This window comes from Rhinatrema bivittatum, chromosome 1, assembly GCF_901001135.1.
Source record: "Rhinatrema bivittatum chromosome 1, aRhiBiv1.1, whole genome shotgun sequence".
NCBI lineage: Eukaryota > Metazoa > Chordata > Amphibia > Gymnophiona > Rhinatrematidae > Rhinatrema > Rhinatrema bivittatum.
In genome coordinates, this window is record NC_042615.1 from 346295486 (window position 1) to 346310580 (window position 15095).

At 44.3% G+C, this 15095-nt stretch overlaps 1 protein-coding gene across 1 annotated transcript in view; it reads left to right on the top strand.

Annotated features, from left to right (window-relative positions):
- Positions 1–15095, top strand: part of WDFY3 (WD repeat and FYVE domain containing 3) — a 616621-nt gene that overhangs the window by 355751 nt on the left and 245775 nt on the right. Inside the window, 2 exon segments of the mRNA XM_029599364.1 lie at positions 10870–10981; positions 11276–11466. Of these exon segments, the coding sequence (XP_029455224.1) occupies positions 10870–10981; positions 11276–11466 (303 nt within the window).

Here is a 15095-nt window from a genome sequence, read left to right on the forward strand (position 1 = left end):
ATCAGGGTCTGTGAGCGTCAGGTGCTGGTCATGTTTCCACCCTATACAAAATTCTTTCATGATAGGGTGGTTCTGCGTACACATCCTAAGTTCCTGCCTAAAGTGGTGACTGATTTTCATCTCAATCTGTCAATCATTCTGCCCACCTACTTTCCGAGGCCTAATTCACACTGCACTGGGCGCTGCACAGTTTGGATTGCAAGAGGGCCATAGCTTTCTACCTAGAACGCACAGCAGGCCACAAGCAGTCGACACAGTTCTTTATATCTTTCAACAAGAATAGATTGGGAGTTGTGGTGGGAAAGCAAAATCTATCTAACTGGCTGGTGGATTGTATCTCCTTCTGCTTTTCACAGGCAGGCCTTCAGCTTGGAGGCCATATCAAAACTCATTCTGTGAGAGCTATGGCAGCGTCAGTAGCCCACTTGCAGGTGGTTCCCATCACCGAAATCTGCAGGGCTGCGACATGGAGTTCCTTACACACGTTCACTGCCTACTACTGCTTGGACAAGGATGGTCTGCACAACAATAGCTTCGGCCAATCTGTCCTTCGCAATCTCTTCCAGCCTTAAACCCAACTAGGGCCCATTGTTAGGGTTCAGGCTGCCTCCCTCTGTTACCAACAGCATCATAATTTCTTGTGCCCATTGGCACCCAGTTAGGGGTTGTTGGTCATTATTGATCCGGGAGCAGCCTGTAGCTTGGCATTCACCCAAATGTGAGGACTACCATCCAGCTTGTCCTGGGAGAAAGCAGAGTTGCTTACCTGTAACAGGTGTTCTCCTAGGACAGCAGGATGTTAGCTCTCAGGAAGCCCTCCCGCCACCCCGCAGAGCTGGGTTCTCCTTCTTTTTGTTGTTTTATTTTTTTCGCTCGTGAATTGTATGTTACAAGACTGAAGATGGACGCTGCATGGACGCGTGGATAGTGCATTCTGGGCATGCTCAGTATGCCAGTCAAAGTTTCTATAAACTTTGACAAAAGTTTTCCATGCCGGGCTCCATCTGATGATGTCACCCACATGTGAGGTCTAAAATCCTGCTGTCCTAGGAGAACATCTGTTACAGGTAAGCAACTCTGCTTTCCGTGTGTGCCAAAGTTGATTTATTTCCTACATCCTTGATCTATGATTATTTGTCCGCTAATGATGATGAGGATAATAACAAAGCATTTGCTCCAATGGGAATGCTCTAGGCACGTTGGTTTTCCCTGTTGTGATTTGCTGTAACTAAGGAAAACAAACCTTACTAGTGTCATGATCAGTTAATTAGTAGAAATATTCCTTGTTGATTTCTTCACTGAGTCAGTCACAGTGTCTGTGATACTTTTAGTGATCTCCCTATGGAAAGTTAATATTAAAAAAAGTAAAATTAAAAAAGTAAGCAGGATGAGCAATCTCCACTTTTTAGTCTAAGAATTGTTACTTTTTTAGCCCTTTTTTATTCAGAAGGTCCGCAGGTACTTTTACTGGCGGGCTTTGACCAGCTTTCAAAGGGAGGGTGCAACCATATTTTCCTTTTGAAAATTGCCATGGGAAAAAACACCCACAAGAGATTTGAGCCTGCTTTTTCTGCAGATACTCTTTCCCTTGAAAATATTGAGGATGACTATCAAACAAATACATGTGGCGGCATAAAAGGCCGCGAGCAGATTTACGTAAGTATTTTATAACCCGTGCATATGATATATGTGTGTTTTATAAAATACACGTATCTCTACCTTGGAACATACACACATATGTAGACTTAGGCACGAATACATGCAATGCATTAATGCATGACTTTTCCTACCTATTTTAAAAATATGCGCATGTATAGAGCCAGATATTCGTACCTACGCACGGGCGTAGATTTGTGCGCGCAACCCGGTGAGCACAAATCTATGCCCGATTTTATAACATGCGTGCGCAGCTGCGCGCATGTTATAAAATCCAGGGTCGGCGCGCACAAGGGGGTGCACACTTGTGCACCTAGCACGCGCCGAGCCCTAGGGGAGCCCCGATGGCTTTCCCCGTTCCCTCCCTTCCCCTATATAACCCGCCCCCCAGCCCTACCTAAATCCCCCCCCCCCCCCACCTTTGTATTTTATTTACGCCTGCCTCTGGGCAGGCGTAGGTTGCGCGCAATCCCCGGGCCCAGTGGCAATGGAGAGGCCTCTGGCCCCACCCCAGACCGCCCCACCCCGCCCATGCCCCGCCCGTTTTTTCAAGCCCCGGGAATTACACGCATCGCCGGGCCTATGCAAAATAGGCTCGGTGCGCGCAGGAGCGGGCTTAAGGGGTTACGCGCCTAACCCTTTTAAAATCCGCCCCATATTGTATGCACGAAGAAAAGTAGGATGTGCTTGCACATGTCAGTTAATTTTTAAACCTGCGCACGTAAATGAAATTAACCGGTTTACAAGTTCACCCAGTCCTTCTCCAGGTCATAGAGAACTTCCTGATTCCTTAGCCTGACCTCCCTCCCCAGTCCACACAATAGACAGGTTTAATATCACTTGCACCAGATAATTAGCATGTGTAAAAATACACGAGTAAGTTGGCAGATCTATGCGTATAAATATAAATGTTGCCCCTCTGTTCCAGAACACCCCTAGACCACCCTTTTTTTTACACGTGTATATGTGTGCATGAAAGTGAAAATATGCACATATTTTCAACTTTTATAAAATATGAAACAAGTGAGTAAACGTTTTTCGTTGATAAGCAGGCTAAATTAGCCATGACATGTGGATGACTTCATCTGGCAACACAGAATGGACTCATCTCTCCTAGCAGCTAGAGCTCTTAGCTCTACTGAACACGTGGTGGACTGGATCCATTATGAGATCTGTTTGGTAGAGCCTGTAGTCAAAAATTCTTCAGGCATCTACTCAGGCACGCATGAAGGGGCGCACAAAGAGGAAAGCTCCTTTGTTGTGATCCTTCGTGTGTGCGCGCCAAGAGCGCATGCCTCCGGTGTTGCTGCCACGCCGAGGACGCTGGGCTGGTGGTGGGTGGGCCCGTTGCAGGGGGAAGGCGCAAATTGCCGGCGCTGGCTTCTGCTCTTACTGCTCGGGGGGTGTGCCTCCCCTCCTCCTCCTCTGGGTCCCTCTGTGCCGGCGGACACAGCCTGATTGGCCACTTTCTCCTCGTCCAGCGTTGCTGCTGCTCCAACGAGGACACCGGGCCGTAGTGTTGTGTTCATGTCCTATACTTAGAGCCTGCTAAAGCATTTGATGTTGTCTCTGAAAGGAGCTGCAGAAAATCATGATTTCTTAAGTAAACTGAAAATCTGTAGGTGGATAGGAATTGATTAGTCAGTCATCAACAGTGAGTGATTGGAACTAAAGAAGTATCTAATTACACCTCAGTAGCAAATCGATTGTCCCGGGGTTGTTATGTATTCTATTACGATTTCCTATGTTAAAAGATTTAAGAATTCATATTGAACATAGTCTTGCTATATCTGCAGATGATAACTGAAGGTAGGCGGCAATCCAATCGTAGTGAAGGCGTGAAAAATTTACCGGCTGGTTTGGATATATTTGTGGTTTGGACACACAGATGGTTAATAAGCAATACAAAAAAAATGTAAGGTGATATCCTTTGGTACTATTAAGAAGCCCATTTTGTGTATGCTTGTCATGTAGGTTCACAAGCTGCTGAACAATGCCAATAGTCCATGGATAATGCCATCCTGCAGATTAGTGTTCTTGAGGCAGCACAAAGGTCCTCGCAACAGGGGACTTGAGGTGCCCATCATGTAGCACTTACACCTTTTAGAGACCCCAGAAAGTGCCTTCTCTGTCTTCGAACTTACCCTTTGGAATTCTCTTTTCTGCTCTCTTCGAGCAACATCAGATCTTTGTTCTTTTAAAAAATCTTTAATGAACTTAAAGCCGATATTCAGTGCTACTTAGCTGCCACTGAATATCTGGCTATGTTCAGCGGCCACTATTTAGCCAGATAATTAGTCAGCCGGACCTCCAGTGGGTGGGCAATGGGTGGATTGGGGTGGCGCTACTTATTTGTATAACTTAGCCAGATAAGTAGTGATAGTCATTGTTAATCGGATAAGTTAGACCTACCATAGAGCAGGTCTAACTTAACCGGATATAACTTATCCAGTTAAGTAGTGATTTTTGATGGCATATTCAGCAGCAAAACCATGCAGCTGAATGTCTCAGGTAAGTTAGCAGGATAAGTCTTATCCAGCTAACTTACCTAGCCACTTTGCTTTGAACATCTACCTCCTTTTTTTTTATTTTTGAAAGGCATTTGGTCTGTTAAGTTAGATTCCGGCCATCAGTTTAATATCTCGGTCCAGCCCACCTCACTGGCTTTTATTGCTATTTTAAATACTCTGTTTGTTTTTATTGTGTGTTATACTTTTATGTATGTTTTATGGCATGCCTCCCTGAACCGTGGAGGGTGCAGGTTAGAAATTGCTAAAATAAATAAATTAGCAAGGAAATTTGCAGTAGCAGGAGCAGTGCTAGGAAGACTGTATGCTTTGTGAGCTGTTGCAAGTAAGGCACCCAGTACACCTGGTGCAGACAGAGGAATTTACAGATGTTATTCCAGAGGTGTATCTCAGAATTATGTCCAGCTATGGCCTGCCTGTTTCAAGTAGGGTAGGGTACCCCTACTTAAAACAATTTTTTTTCCATTTTATTTCAGGGAGTAGCTTCATTTTATTCGTGTCTTTTTTTTTTTTTCATTTCATTTTGTTTTAGTGGATGCTATTGCATAATAGCATACCCAACTTTCAGGTATGTTAAAGGGGATTCTGGGGTGAGGAGACCAGCGAAAGGTGGGAAAGAATCCGGGGAGAAGGGTCCACAAGAGGTGAGAGAAAACAAGAGAGAGCCATTTAAAAATGGCAGCCATTTTTTTTCTTTTTTTTTTTTAAATTAGTTGCAGCGACACAAAATTAATCAAAACTAAATCCAGACATTTCATTTGTCTTACTTTTTGTTTTGAAAACAGAATAAAATAGGAAATATCAACATTTCCTATTTCACTTCAAATACCTGATCATCCCTTGTTTTAAGAAGGCAAAGGTACCAAAAGTGCCATCAAAAGTAAAGAAGTGTATTAGGGTACTAGACTATATATGGGCACATTTTCAGGAATGCTCCTACCTGCAAAGTTGCACGTTTACTTTTAAGTACACCCAAATCAAATTGATTTTCAGACACCGCTTCCCTCCGCTTAGGGCTCAAACCTGCCTACCTCCGCCTTAGGAATCTCCGCATTCCGCCCGCTCTGGACCCCGGGGGCTTCTCTCACTCCACGTGGCAGCCGCCATTACGTGCCTGCTTCTCGTCCGTCTCGCGCGCTCAACTCCCGGAAGCCTGGCCCCGCCCATGCTGCTGACATCATGCCCAAGCCGCGATATAACCGGTGCTCAAACTCTCTCTCATCACCTTGCAACGAGGTTCACAACTCCATAGTTGTTCTTAGTTGCGTTCCTGGTGATCTCCTCGTTTCCTGCTTTTGACTCCGGTCTGCTTCCGACTCCGCTTCAGCCAGCTGCCTGCCTCTGACTCCGGTTTGCCTCTGACTCCGCTTCTGCCTGCTGCCTGCCTCTGACTCCGGTTTGCCTCTGACTCCGCTTCTGCCTGCTGCCTGCCTCTGACTCCGGTTTGCCTCTGACTTTGCTTCAGCCTGCCGCCTGCCTCTGACTCCGGTTTGCCTCTGACTCCGCTTCAGCCTGCAGCCAGCCTCTGACCCCGGCCTGCTTCCGCTTCAGCTTATAGCCTGCTTCAGCCTCCGGTTTGCTACCGACTCCGCTTCAGCCTACAGGCTGCTTCAGCCTTCGGTTTGCTACCGACTCCGCTTCAGCCTACAGCCTGCTTCAGCTTCCGGTTTGCTACAGACTCTGCTGCCACCCGCTGCCCTGTCTTCAGCCGGCCCTAGGCCCTGTACAGCCAGTCCCCTGCTTCCCGGGTACCTTGGACTTCCATTCTCCCCTGTTTGCTCTGGTCCCGGTCTAGCCTATCTCATTCCCTGGACTTTCTACCTGTATTTCCAAGTCCCGAGGTCCCAGTGCCCTACGGGCTCCTCCCGGGGGGCTCCTGGTTCCCGGGTGAACACCTCCTGCCTGTGGCTCCGCCCCCCGGCCTACCCTGTCACCCTAGGTAGGCCGGCCCAAGGGTCCACTATCTCGCCAGCAGTGTCCAACTGCAACAGTAACTGCATAAATTGTGTTTGAATATTGGGTTGTTATGCAGCTCAGAGTACACATGTGACTTTACCCATTGTAAGATGATGGCACAAGTTACACATGGTACTAGCATGTTGATTACATGTATAGTTTTAGAGAATTTAAGTTACATACATAGATTCATCACACACACACACCTCTGGAATGTCTCTTATTTGTGCAGCCAGTGTCATTTATTTATTTATTTACTTACTTATTTATTTACTCACTCTCCCACCTAACATTCCAAAGACCTCAAGGCAAGATGCATAAAAAAGAAAACAATTTACAAATTAAAATACAATGTTGGATAGCAATCTAGCTACTACTAACTAAATTGTAACCACCATATACTAGTAGTTTAGTGGTCTAACGTAATCTGCTAGGCATTAAAGTCTCTTCCCACCTAACCATCTTATCCTTAGTGTACAGTGCACTCTATTCTTGTTTCTGTGTTTCCCCCCTATACATTACATTGTGAAGGTATCCTTATATCTTTAGGCGACTGGAAATCGACTTGAGTGCAATCACTCCATCTAAATATGGAACTCCTTATTTTATCCACCTATGTTCCCACTAAGCTTTTGAAAATGTACCCCAGCCATCTGGTGAAGACAAGAGCAGCTATGAATGGTTTCTTAAGATGAATACTTATAGTTATGGCTTATGAACAGTATAGTTACACTTGACAATAAAAGGGCAAAAGTCATTTTGAAACTACAGAGTGGAAAATGAATGACCTTGGATAGTAGTGGATGTGCCTGATGCACATTTCTGCTATGCTAGTTTCCACTGGGAGTATGATGGTGCTTGATGGGGTTTCGTGTCTTCTCAGGAACAACAGCCAAAATAATGATTTTATCCCATAAGAATGTGCTAGAGCTGCTCTTCTTGAGAAATCTTGGACTGCATGAAGCACGCATGCACCACGACAGAGACTCAGAGGTTGGAAGCAGATGTCTGGTGTCAGTGGTGGTCTTACTCTGAGAAAAGGGTTGTTGACACAATGTAAATGAATAAATATGCTCAGACATTGTCTGTGGTTGTTGGACGCTCCTTGAGGACTACACATTCTGCTATTTTTTTCTTTATGTTTTGTGGTAACTTGGGTGATAGCTGCTTGGGAAACAGCCAATGGGACAAAAGGAGGCAGACTCCGGCTGTTTCCTTATGTGCAATTATATTTACAGTGAAAAGCAAAATGGATAATAATGCAGCTCACCTTCCAGTTCTGGCAGTACTCAAACATTAAACATAGCAGGTCTTCACATACATTCAGTTCCTATCTGCTTCCTGGGCCTCCCCAACCCTTCTGGGTCCTGATTCCTTATAGTAAGGCGAGGGGAGTCTCCCTTCACCTAGATTCCCTTGCAGGGCTGATTCTTAAGGAGGACCGGGCCTGATAGCTGTGGCTGGTCCCTTAAGATGGTTTGAGGGAGTTTCCTGTGTACTCCCTCACAGTACCATATGTGGATTCTGCACTATATTCTAAACATGTACACCCTAGAGGAAAAGTGAGGTAGAGGATATATGCTAGTGACCTTTAAATATCTCAGAGGTATCAATGCAGAAGGAGGTAGGCTTCTTCCAAAGGAAAGGAGACTCTGGAATGAGGAGTTATAGTATGATGGTGAAAGGGGATAGACGAGTAAGATAAGGAAGTTTCTTTACAGAGACAGTGATGGATTCATGGAACAGCCTCTCAGTGGAAGTGGTGGAGACCAGGATAGTATCTGAATTCAAGAAAGCATGGGACAAGTACAGAGGATCTCTAAGGAAGTGGTAGGGATTGTAGGGCTGAGCAGTTGTGTGCATGGGCAGACTGGCTGGGCTGTGATGTTTCTGGAGGTGGATAGAGATAGATCTTCAGTAATGGCCTGTTAAACTGCTGCAATCTTTACAAGGAAAACTATTAAGACAAATAGTGTCACAATATTGGAATCATTGCAACTTAATCCTTAAATATTACAAAGCAGTAAAATAAGTGAAGGATTAAAAAGACGATTGTCTTCTAAATCTTTGTCTATAGATGGATTAGGGATACCAATAGTAACAGAGGCAAGAAACCTTGGGATTATTACAGACTCAATTTTGTCTTTAAAACCACATATATTAAAAGCTGTGAAAGTAGCCTTCTTTAAACTACAAATGTGGTGAAGATTGCAACCCTTTTTAAGTGAGTCTGATCTAAGAACTGTAGTACATTCTTTAGCACTGTCTTCACTGTACCGTGGCCTTCCTCAAAAATCTTTAAAGGCTTTGCAGTCTGTACAGAATACAGCCACAAGGATAGTAGCTGGGATCTCGATTTACGAACATATATCATCCTTTTTGATGAAACTACATTGGCTTCCTATCAAATTGAGGATATCCTTTAAGAATTTAGTTAGTTTTCAAGGGGTTGAATGGTTTAGTTCCTCCAGCATCAATGCTGCATTAAAGCTGTATTGCCAGTAAGAACCCTAAGATCCTCAAGGCAGAATCTTTTGAACCTCAAGGTTTAAAGGATGAATCTTCCCTTTTGAAATTTAGGAAAATGTTAAAAGCCTTTGGGGTAGATTTTAAAAGGAGCGCGCCCGGTTCCCAGCGTGCCCAGATGGATGCACCGATTTTATAACATACGCGCGCTGGCGCGTGTATGTTATAAAATCCATTGCCGCACGCATGTACGGCTCGCGCATGCAGGGAGGAGGGGCGAATTTTAGTAAATTGCGTGCGGTGACGCAATCTGGCCTTCCCCAGTTCCCTCCCAGTCCACTCCAATTAAGGAGCGGACTGGGAGGGAACTTTCCTGCCCGTAACCCTACTCTTCCTACTTCTTCCCTTCTCCACCCCGACCCCTAACCTAATCCTAACTATCCCCATTTTTGTTTTTTTCAATTACTGCTCCGACGGAGTAGAAGCAAGTTCCGCGCGCTGGCCAGCTGCCAACGCCACTTCCCTTGAACAGTGGCTAATGGCCGCTGTCCCGGCCGGCTTCTGTCCGGCCCCGTCCAGACCACACACCCCCAGCCTGCCCCTTTTTCAGGGCCTGGTACTTGTGCACATATCGGTACTTACGTGTGTGGCCGGGCCCTTTTGAAAATGCACGCGGTGTGCGCAGGGCCCAGCCACACGCGTAAGTCCTGATTTTTACGCTTGTGGCCCTTTGAAAGTTCGCCTGTTTTTGTTTCCCCAGGCTTTTTCTGAGTAGTGCATGATTGAATAGAAAAATCAGCCTCCATTAAAAAGGCATTTGTGGCTGAGAAGCCACACAACTTAAGAACATTTGTTTTGCAAAAATCAAGGTATTGAGAAGGTCAGGTGTGATATGAATAGACAACCACACTATATAAGACAGAGATTACTTTGCTGGTATGCTAGATGCATTGATTAGTCTTTGTGATTTGTTTTTATGTATAATGGATCTTATGAATGTTTTATTGTTTGCGGTATATATGTTTTAAATAAATAAATAAATAAATCCAAAGACAGCGTTGAGAGTTCCTCAAGCAAGGACACTAGTATTGATGGGGAAAATGAAGGAAGAGACAACAGTTCAGTTCAACATTTTAGGGGTCTGTTCACCCACTGCTGCAGCGTCTGAGTGTTTCCGTGACCACATTTCCATGCAGATTATAATTTAAAGTTCCTGGAGCACCAGTTCTTTCTCGAACTTGGAGCTTCCTCCCTGTTCAGTCATCTTCAGTATTGCAGTCGTCTTGGGGAAGGCTCATTGAGGAGGAGGAGGATTTATTAAAATGTTATCGTTTCATCTAAGTGACATTCCAGTGCGAGGCAGAAAGCTAATGATATGGGTAGGCGTGCCTTGATTGAGATGTGTGGTGTTGTTGGTGATATTGGGAACCCACTTTGTCCTCAAGGTCTGCCAGGCCAGTTGGATTTTCAGTGAATATGAGTAACATAGATTTGCATACAATGGAGGCAGTGCATGCAAATCTATCTCGTACATATTCATTGTGGATGTTCTGACATCCTGAGTGGTGAGTTGCAAACCACTGGTATAGAAGACCCAGTAGGAGCTGAATGCTGGGATTTTGTTTCTTTTGCCTTCCTGGCACTGACCACACAAAAGAGGAGCCAATCTGAATTTGCTTTGGCTTACAGCATTATTTTATTTACAAATTTGAATTAAGTGCCTGAATATTGCAGTATTGTAAAGATAACTGCTACTTTTTACTCATAAAATAAGACATTATTATTGTTGTAATGTAAAGATAATTAGACCCTGTTGTTACTGTTGCCAAATTATCCATCAAGTTACTATGTAAACCGATGTGATATTTCTAATCGAATGTCGTTTATAGAAAAACAAATAAATAAATTAAATAAATAAAAATGTATATACTGTAATTGTGAAAGGACTAAAGAGAGGAGGGATCTTCATGGATTGTTCTAAAAAGTTGCTTAAAATGTTAAATAAACATCTTTAGTAACATGCCTTGCAAAACCTTGTTCTAAGGGTCCATCATTGAGATTCTTAAAACGGCCCTACGTAATATTTTTTCCTGTTCTCTTCAGCTATGTAATTGAGGCAAAGCAGTGACATTCTAATCCTTCAGCCATTCTGTCTTTAAACTACTGCATGACTTTGCATTAATCAGGGTGACTTGCTTATGCAGACGGTACAATTTCTGTTTCGTTTTCAAAGAGTAAACTTGCTCCTCTTTTCGTCTCCTAGCTGGCTATTTCTTCCCATGAGAACGCCACTCCAGTGAAGTTACTGCACAACTCTGCAGGGCATCTGAATGGTCCTGCACGTACCATCGGTGCCGCCCTGATCGGATATTTGGGTGAGATGAACTGCTGCATCTTCTTGAGAGCCTAATATTTCATTGAATAGTGTTGGATCAAGTTAGATCATTGGCTGACCTCCAGCCAGCTTTCTACCCTGTTAACCTTCTCCCTCAGTGAAGTCGCTTTCTTTTGCGCCTGTGAAAATGCCTACAGAGTACTTGAATGTAATGCGTTTTGAAGTGTCTGAAAGGTGGAATATAAATGAAAAAAAAATTAAATGAACAATAAAAGATTGACCCGATGGATTCAGCTGCTCCTGTGGGTTTCATGTTTGCTTTTCCCTTCCTCAGGAGTGAGGACGTTTGTCCCTAAGCCTGTTGCCAGCACATTGCAATACATTGGTGGAGCTGCTGCCATCCTGGGTCTGGTAGCCATGGCGTCTGACGTTGAGGGGCTGTATGCAGCCGTGAAGGCCCTGGTGTGTGTGGTGAAGAGTAACCCCTTAGCCAGTAAGGAGATGGAGCGCATCAAAGGTTATCAGGTACACCAGAAGTCAGACAATTGCAGAGGATTGTGTTTCACTTACAGATAAATGGCAGTAGTAAAAAAAAATAAATATATATATATGTATATAGAGAGAGATTTTGTGGTAAATAAAAACTGTACCTTTTATAATGAGGGCTATTATGTCTGCTATAACTTTCAGATGTTTTGTGTTAATTGGAAAAATAAGATGTACTGAGACTGTGTTGTTGTGTTTTGTTATCCCAGCATGCTCCTGCATCTACAGTTATGACTAGGGCCTGTCAGTTCTGGGAGGGTTTTTTTTGTAATTAATTCGGGAAGTGGGAGGGGTGAAATCAAGTTTTATTTTTAAACTATGAATCTGACTATAAATTGCATTTATTTTTTTGTTTTTTCAGCGCTAGAAATTTAGGAATACAAATGATTGAATTTTTACTGAAAATCTTTCAATTAAACCCCCCCCCCAATATATTTGATAATAAATAATAATAATATCCCAGGCTTTGTCATATCTGCATTATTATTCTTTTGCTCTTTTTCTTTTTAATTGTTCTCCATTTTAGTTAAATTTTCCTTCTTACACTTCCCATCATTCTTCCTTTTGCTTTTTCATTTTACCCAGACCTTTCCTCCCAGCCTGCCTTTGCCCTTAATTGTTTTTTCTTCCTATTCTGCCTCTGCTCTCTAATCTCTTTTGCTCCCTTCCCTTCCCTTCCCTCCTCTCTCCTCCTGCACCCCTCCCCACCCTGGTCCCTCTGTCTTTCCTCTGCTTTCCTCCCCTATCCCCCCTCCTTTACTGAGGCTCCAGCAGGCCACGTTCCTCCATCTCCCACTGCCTGGGGTCAGGCCAGCTGCCTCTTCTCCCCGGCTGTTTTCTCCTTTTCTCTCCATCCTTCCCTGCTGCCGCTGTTACCTTCTGCTTCCATGGATCTCCACTTGCGGTGGTGCTGCTGTCTTCCTGCTGCTGCCTCTGGGTGCCACAGCAGGCAATCCACGCTTTTTATTTTTTATTTTTTTTATTGAGAGGTGGGAGGTGCTGGGTTAAATCTTGAAAAAAACCTAATTTCTAAAGTACTCAAGATGGGGAGGGAGGACGGGGGAGGGGAGTGGGTTTCTCCTGAAAATCATACGTCCTAGCTCTGACATTGCCCCATGGCATGCTCACGTCTGCTCAGCTAGATACCGCGGAGCGCAGACCCCCATCAAAAGGAAAGACCGCTTTACTCCGTGTGTCAGCAAGGACTGGCGGCCCTGTACTGTAAAATAAATTAGTTTCTTTAACACAAATGCCTTTTCTTGTTTGGTTGGTTTCACTGCCTGACTGTAACATTCTTATATATGGCAATTATCCTTTCTGTTATTGCAGTTTCTGAAACTTGTTTGTGGAAGGACGTAAAGTGACTGCGAGCCCGGGATAATTTTATTTCACAGCTGAAATAGCTTTTCCTCCTGGAGGGCATATAATTTTTTTTTTTTTTTTTTTTTTTTTTGCATCTCTTGTTCCATACTAGCAGTCCTTGGTCATTTGTCTTTTTCTACCATTTAATTTTGATTTGAATAAATCTTCTACATGCCGGTTTACATTTTTCCTCTCAAGGGAGAGAGGAATGAGCACAAACTACATAAAGTCAAGAGAGACTGCGAGTTGTTATCCCGTGCTCTAATCAGAATGTGGCTAACTTTAACTCCCCCAGGAGAAGTTCCAAAGAAATGGAAACTAACAGCAAGAAGCAAATGATGATACGTCTGCAGTCTGTGGGGGCCTAGTCACAAACGCTCATACTAAAAAAGTCTACCGTGCCCACTAAACTTAATGGGCGATGCATTACCTTTTTTTGTTTTTAGAATGCACTCTGAGCATAACACGCCCTGAATCTCCAAATCTCCCATGGTTAACAATGAGGATTTCATGCTCCCCAGCCCCCCTCCCCCATCACTGTCAAGATCACCCGACAATCCCGAACCAGGCCCTGACCCTTCCTGCTCCAGATCACCCCCAAAACGTCCATATCCTGACCCACCCAACTAACCTTTTCCCCCCACCTCCAATCCAGACTCCATCATCCCATCACCCATCCACCTTTGCCCCCCCTCACTCGGGGCCATGACTTCCCGACCAAGGCCCCCAGCTTCCCCCTCCCTCCAGTCACAGAGCAGAGCCATCCTCAATCCCTTTCTGCCATCCTCCTCCAAGTTAACCCCAGCTTATCGTGCAAAGGTGGCCTTAGTGTGTGCGGTGCTGAATGCGAAGCTGTAATGCTGGGGCCCCAATATCTTGTGGGAAAATACGGTCTCCTAATATTGGTGCTGATGGAATATAACTGGTTTTTAAAAGACCTTCTTTCTCTTGCCCCACCAAGTGGCCCTTGCCCTCAGCTTGCCGGGCCAGCCTTCCTGATTTAAGGGCCCCTTCAGTCATGCAACAGTGTTTCTTTAAAAAAACCAACCTAATGATAATAATAACAATTTCAGTATAACACAGGACATGATGGTAGCAAAGGAAAATATTTTTTATTTTATTTATTTATTTAAAAAATGTTCTATACCGTCGTTAAGTTAAATACCATCACAACGGTTTACAGAAGGGCACGATAAAGAGAAATATGGGTGGTATAGATTACAAATTACTCGTGTGCCATCATAGTACGGTAACAATGTAAAATAATAAACTAGGTGTGTAAGTTAAACCTGATTGTTAGGAACAAATTAGGCAGTTTGATTTTAACATTAATGTGCTTATGTAGGTTACTAAAAACTTCTAGCTTGGTGCATCCTTATCGCTCAACTATTTTTCTCCTTTTCTTTATCTTTATAAAATGCTTGTTTAAAAAGCCAGGTTTTCAGATTAGTTTTGAATAATTTCAGATTTGTCTGTAGTCTTATTTCGAGTGGCATGGTATTCCAGAGAACAGGACAAGCCAGTGACAGTGCTCTTTCCCTTACTTGCGTGAGATGTGCTGATTTGACAGAGGGGACAGTTAGTAGAGCTTTATTTGCAGATCTCAGGTTTCTTTGTGGTACGTGCACGCGCAGTGCTGTGTTAAGCCAGTCGGCTTTATCATCGTGGAGCCTCACATTTAAGGGGCTCTGAGCACTTCCATAAAAGTACCTAAGTTAAGCACTCATGTTAGGAACCTATATTCAGCTCATATAGGCATCAAATGTTTGTGCTCAGTGTAGGTGCCTAACTCTGACTTTAAGTCTTTAAAACTGAGGCCCCTCATCTTAGCAGCCCAGCACTGAAAATTCTGACTTAGTCTTCCGCATCCTATTCAACACTAACCTGCCATGCCAGCAGCCCCTCCCACCGGCTCTGTTGAAAATTAACCAACCGGCATTGACAGCCTCCTCCCTCTCTTTCCTCTCACCGCTCTGTTCACAGCGAAATCCAGTGACAGGCCCACTGATCCCCCCTTTCCATTAAACTCTCTAAGGGAGCCAAGAGGATGATTGAGGTTTAGTGCATGGCTGGAGCTGGGAGCAGGAGGTGAGCCTCGGGCCTCCTTCCGGCTCCTTGGGGAGTTTAGGGGTTGGGAATTTTGGAATTCTTGGGAGACACCGGGGTGGGGGGTGGGGGGATTGGCTGGACTGTTGCCGGGCTTTAGTTGTGAATGAGATGGTGGGAAGGAGGGACGGGGAAGGCTG